This window comes from Topomyia yanbarensis, chromosome 3, assembly GCF_030247195.1.
Source record: "Topomyia yanbarensis strain Yona2022 chromosome 3, ASM3024719v1, whole genome shotgun sequence".
Classification (NCBI taxonomy): domain Eukaryota; kingdom Metazoa; phylum Arthropoda; class Insecta; order Diptera; family Culicidae; genus Topomyia; species Topomyia yanbarensis.
Window position 1 is genome coordinate 371,483,455 of NC_080672.1, and position 5,774 is coordinate 371,489,228.

At 43.8% G+C, this 5,774-nt stretch overlaps 2 protein-coding genes across 2 annotated transcripts; both read left to right on the forward strand.

Moving 5' to 3' along the window:
• The first annotated feature begins 331 nt into the window (after nt 1–331).
• On the forward strand, nt 332–4,742 carry LOC131688237 (uncharacterized). Its single transcript, XM_058972409.1, has 3 exons — nt 332–607; nt 3,992–4,398; nt 4,460–4,742. The coding sequence occupies exons 1-3, from the start codon at nt 332–334 to the stop codon at nt 4,740–4,742; spliced, it is 966 nt and encodes a 321-aa protein (XP_058828392.1).
• A 148-nt stretch (nt 4,743–4,890) lies between these two features.
• Nucleotides 4,891–5,346, forward strand: LOC131688238 (uncharacterized). The gene has a single exon (XM_058972410.1). The coding sequence runs from the start codon at nt 4,891–4,893 to the stop codon at nt 5,344–5,346; it is 456 nt and encodes a 151-aa protein (XP_058828393.1).
• Nucleotides 5,347–5,774: the final 428 nt, after the last annotated feature.

Below are 5,774 nucleotides of genomic sequence, written 5' to 3' on the forward strand. Positions count from 1 at the left end.
TCTGCTGGATAGTGGAAAATTGTCGGAGCCTGTTGCTCATACATTCAACAGGCGAAAAGCTTCAACAGGTTTCCCATTTTGAATGCGATTGTTACCGGCATGCTTTTCGTGGGGGGGGGGGGGGGGGGGGTGCTATACAATACTGGCACTTTGAGCTTTTCATGCTGGTTGTGCTTTATTTTTTTGGGATGGTTGTTTTCCGGTTTGCTGTTTTTCTGGTGCTCGCATTAAGTTCGGTGGCTCCTGTTGCTTCTGAGTTGAAAGGTAAATGATGCTCGAAATTGATAAATGTGCTTTGTACTACTTCAGAACAGGGGTTCCAAACCTTACCATGATCCAATGTTACGCGCCAACTGATGCTACCGAAATGCAAGAAAAGGAGAACTTTTACAGTCAACTGAATGCTGTCGTGGATAAAATTCCGAAAGCTGATATCAAGATCTACATGGGCGACGTCAATGCGAAGATGGGCTCCGATAACTCGTACTATGAGCACGTCATGGGACGTCTTGGCCTCGGAGAAATGTGCGAAAACGGAGAGCTACTTGCAGAGTTTTGTGGCAACAATGACATGGTGATCGGGGGATCGCTCTTCCCCCATCGGCCAGTACACAAAGTGACATGGGTTTTCCGTGATGGCCTCACGGAGAATCAAATCGACCACATTTGCATCAACCGAAAATGGAGAAGGACAGGGCCGGCGGAACACCTATTTCCCAAGTGGGTAGTAAGGTTCGGAGTGATTTCTCCCCGTACTGACGAAAGTTCAGCTATGGCGTGTGTAAGTGAAAATTAAAATTGCCTGATAATATCTGGTGGCTATTTGGAAACACCCTTTATTAACAGGGCTGTATATCTCACGGCTCAGCGCAAATGTGTTTGTTGAATACAGATACTACAAATGTTCCACAGCTAAGTACTAAGTATTCCATTATTTTAAACTTCGTTGCATTAATTTTCCATTCCCTGCTTAAAACCTTCCTTTCGCGGGTACTGAAGCCCGCATGATAGTGTTGACTAATGGGAAAATAGTGGAGGTCGTTTTGAATATTTCTTCGATGGCAAAAACAATGCCTCATCGATGCTAATTATATCTAATACGACCGGCCCCTGGATAGTCTACTTCCGGACCAAAGACAAGCCATTTAACATCATCGATATATCGCGTGATCTAACTAAACAACACTCGACCGTGTACGAAAAAGTTATTTTGTCTACGTACCCGCTCGGAAAGAAGAGATTGATGGTGTAGTCTCCGAGAAGGGCCTTAATTTCGAAATAGAGAGTGCTCCTTCCAGATCCCTGTGCTTCATTCGGTGAAAATTCTGGTATGCAAGCAATTGCGTTCAGCAAAAATCGAGGAGTAAAAGAAAACTTATTTTCAATCAGCCTCATTTCGAGCCTGTCGTCGGATTTGTTCTTCCAAAATTTGTTCTTTTGAACGAGGCTCGTCTATTTGTTCGCCTTTTTGTACTGCGGGGCATGGACTACCGTCGTTGCAAACAACGAGCCCATTGTAGAAATAAAGCACGGTGTGGAAAATGCGATGTGGAAAATGTCGCTTGTTAAATCCGAATCATAGACAAAGATTTATTGATATTGTTTCCATATACATCGCACCTCAGCTGGTTCTAGAAGACTTAAACTCCCACGCTTTGTCATGGGGTTGTCTTCATTCTGATAACCGGTCTATCTTACTGCGTGATATTCGTGGCAATTTCCATATGACCATCTTGAATACAGTCGAAATGAAACGAATGCCTACCAGCGCGGTCAAGCTTGTTAGATTAATCGTTGTACTCTACCTCTTTAGTGTGTTCATTGATCGAAAGAGCAATGCGTCCACTATATCCGAAACAATCGAATCAAAATAAGAAATACCTCTGGTGTAAGTGGCCAACGTTTTGACTGGCTAGTTTCTCTACACTGCGATTAAAGGTCAGACGAAACGAATATCCGGCACTAACAACCGTGGACGGTTCCGTTATTGTCAGAGAGTGCTCAGAATTGTATGCGAAAAGGTCGTATGACGACTTTTGGAACGTCGGATTTTTTCAAATACTCACGACGTTAGAAGCGCTAATAAAAAACTTGATATAAACTGAAAAACGTGGTTATTGGCACCGGTTCGTCAACGGATTAACGAGAGAAACAATATTTCGTCTAGCAGCTGGGCCCTACGTTGTGTACTCGATTCGGCCTTTGATCGGAATACATGGAACTAAGAATCCTTTATCGGCGACAACAACATTCCAGGTAGAGTCACATTCAAATGATAGACGTTTCGCGATCAAAATATGATAATGTAAATAAACGTAATATGTGTTCTTCAAATACACACATTTATCTGACAGCAAAGATACTCGCGCTAAGTATTCTCTCCACAAAACTTATGGTTTTATACGACCATGTCCACATCGTTACAGTTCCAAGTAGCCGCTTCGATCGATGGAGCATGGAAAGCACTCCTTATTTTTCTGGGGAAAATATGGGCGTTCCTAGATTCTTTAACTCTAAAACTCGTTCCAGGTGGCACTGAGATTAAAATGGTAATGAGAAGGCGGACACTTAAGCATTACAAGGTTATTATTTGTTAAAGATCGCACAGCTTTAACGAATTTTTTAGTATTTCTTGTCAGAGGACGCTCGTGAGATAATGAAAGTTTTGGAATCCCAAAGGCATCAAACAACCTTACTTAAAAAGGAAGGATGAAGGTAGTGACTTCCTTCGGGTGGCAATCATTATTCGTTGAATGCGCATCTCCGGCGTTTTGGGGTGGTGGAGAGTGTTATCTGCGCTTGCGATGACAGCTATCGTGACGTTATACATGTTGTCGGGTCGTACGCCTAGTGTTCTACACACCAAAAAAAATCTGATTTCACCGTTGAAGTAATTCCAAACTTGCCACAATCTAACAAACCGTAATTGACGAAATGACGAAATATAACCGTGTTCTGTTTAATTTTACATGTAAGATGTACTTTCCACGCGCAGTGCCACAAAATTACACTCCTCCACATTTTAAACAAACGTCATATGTGAAGTAAAATTACGTGACTCGCAAAGTTCAACGACATGTAAAATGTAATATAATTGATTGTACATGTAATTTTTGATGCTCGTTTTTGTCACGGTCAGGAGACGTAAATTTACATACATAAATTTTCTATGTGTCTAGCGCCAGATCTCCGGTAAACGAATCCTTTCCGGTTCTAGTCCGAGATGTGCTGGTTATCTTCCAAATTTACTTATATCTTACCTTTTGGTTGACTTGCTAAACAGCTACCAGCAAATGTGATCCCAAGAGATCCCAGCGGATCCAAGGAGGCCAGTCGGCGATCCGGTTCATAATGTCCTGATAATGATCTTCCGCTTGCTATAAAGCTACAAGTTTAATTTCGTTTTATCCCTGTTATTTTTGTACACCCTCTCCTCACTTTCTCTGCTACTGATGTTGGAATCAACAATCTTTTGCTTATCCTTATAAAAAGTTTACTGATTGTCTAGTTATTGTTTCTCCTTGTTCCAATTTTTAATCAAATGATTGAAATGTTTATGTTAAAACTTTACAAATTGTATTATTTGTCTATCGATCTGATCTCCTTAAGATATAAAGATGTGTCAAAATGTATTCCCATGAGTGTAAATATAAAAAATAATTCCAAATTTCAAACAAATCCTAAATATTATCCCATATTCTCAAAAAAATACAAATCAAAGAAATTTGTTTCTGAATAAAAATAGGCAATTGTTTTACATCGAGGATTTCCAACGCAAGAATTTTGTGCGCAAGACACATACGTGGTTAATCTTAGGTTTTGGTTTGTTCCAAACTTTCGAGTGGGTAATTCCCCCCTCGGTAATTTTCGAGTGGGTAGTACTACCCATACTACCCACGCATTCCGCCGGCCCTGGAGAAGGAACCTCCTTGATGTGCGTAACAAGCGTAGCACCGATATAGCGTCCGACCACCATCTCCTAATCGGCAAGATCCGGCTGCGTATTGCAAGGATTCAGCGACAGGAGGATAAGATCGGGCGTCGGTTTAACACACGTCGTCTGGAAGATGCTGCGGTAAGAAGGTCCTTCGTCGAAGAGCTAGAGAACCATGCTGCAGATATTCCGGAAGGTGGAAGCGTAGAAGATCAATGGACCGCCATCAAGAACGCCTTCATTGCCACCGGCGAGAATAATCTGGGTGAGCTACGTACCCAGAGAAAACAGTGGATCACAGATGACACCTGGAAGCAGATAGAGGAACGAAGGGACGCCAAAGCCGCGATTGAGCGAGCGAAAACACGAGGAGCCAAAGCCGCAACCCGTCAGCCCTATTCGGCTCTAGAGAAGGAAGTGAAACGCTCATGTAGACGGGACAAAAGACTCCCTAGCCGAAGAAGGTGAGAAGGCCGCAAACACTGGCGACATCCGTCTCCTCTACGATATTTCACGCCGCCTTAGTGGGACAAAGATTAATGCTACGATACCCGCGAAAGACACGTCTGGACAGTTGTTAACCGACCGCACAGACCAGCTGAAACGCTGGTTCGAACACTTTGAAAACCTTTTTCAAGTGTCGGCCACGCCACCAACAACTCGGCATGATCCGCCAAGGGTTCGACGTATTACCCGCGTCAACACCGAAGCTCCTGGCATGGCAAGAGATAGAAGCAGCCATCCGGAGCATGAAATCGAACAGAGCCCCAGGGGTCGATCGCATATCAGCAGAGATGCTCAAAGCTGACCCCGTAGTATCTGCACAACTGTTGCATCAATTATTCTACAATATCTGGGACACCGCGACTTTTCCGGCCGACTGGATGCAAGGCGTCTTAGTGAAGGTACCCAAAAAGGGTGACCTGCTGAATGTATGCGATAATTGGCGGGACATCATGTTACTGTGTATCGTTCTCACAGTTCTCCGCAAAGTGATCCTGAACCGGATACAGGAGAAGATTGACGGAACTCTCCGACGATCCTGTGTGGACCATATTGTCACGCTCCGTATCATCCTGGAGCAAGTCAATGAATTCCAAGAGTCTCTCTACTTAGTGTTCATCGACTACGAAAAAGCTTTCAACCGTCTAAATCACGAAAATATGTGGGGAGCCCTGAGACGCAAGGGAGTCCCTGAGAAAATCATCGGTCTAATTGAAGCACAGTACGAGGCATTTTCGTGCAGAATATTGCCCGATGGTGTCTTGTCTGACCCCATCCGGGTCGTGGCTGAAATTAGGCAAGGATGTATTCTATCACCGCTACTGTTCCTCATCGTAATCGACGAGATCCTGGTAGGAGCGATTGACCGTCCAACAAATCGTGGGTTTGCTGTGGCAACCTATTACTAGCATCTGAATGACTTCGAATTGGCTGATGACGTTGCTCTCCTCGCACAACGGCGCTCTGACATGCATGATCTTGCCGATCGCTCCTCAGCGGCAGGTCTCAAAATCAACGTCAACAAGACCAAATCGTTGGATATAAACACGGTCAACCCTTCCAGCTTTACGGTAGCTGGGCAAGCAGTGGAGAATGTCGAAAGCTTCCAATATCTTGGTAGTCAAATGGCGTCTGATAAAGGCACCAAGATCGACATTGGAGTATGGATCAAGAAGGCGAGTTTAAGAAATATCTGGAAAAACAATCAGATCAGTCGACGCATTAAAACCCGAGCATTCAACTCGAACGTGAAATCTGTACTGCTATATGCCAGTGAAACCTGGTGCGTATCAGTGAAGAACACGCAACGGCTGCAGGTTTTTATCAATAGATGTCT

Bases quoted from the DNA above. Each gene is read 5' to 3' on its own strand.
- LOC131688237 (XM_058972409.1), top strand. From the start codon at position 332: ATGATCCAATGTTACGCGCCAACTGATGCTACCGAAATGCAAGAAAAG. The intron at 608-3,991 runs GTACACAAAGTG...CTAATCGGCAAG, and splicing joins CGCTCTTCCCCCATCGGCCA to ATCCGGCTGCGTATTGCAAG. The intron at 4,399-4,459 runs GTGAGAAGGCCG...ACGCCGCCTTAG, and splicing joins AGACTCCCTAGCCGAAGAAG to TGGGACAAAGATTAATGCTA.
- LOC131688238 (XM_058972410.1), top strand. From the start codon at position 4,891: ATGTTACTGTGTATCGTTCTCACAGTTCTCCGCAAAGTGATCCTGAAC.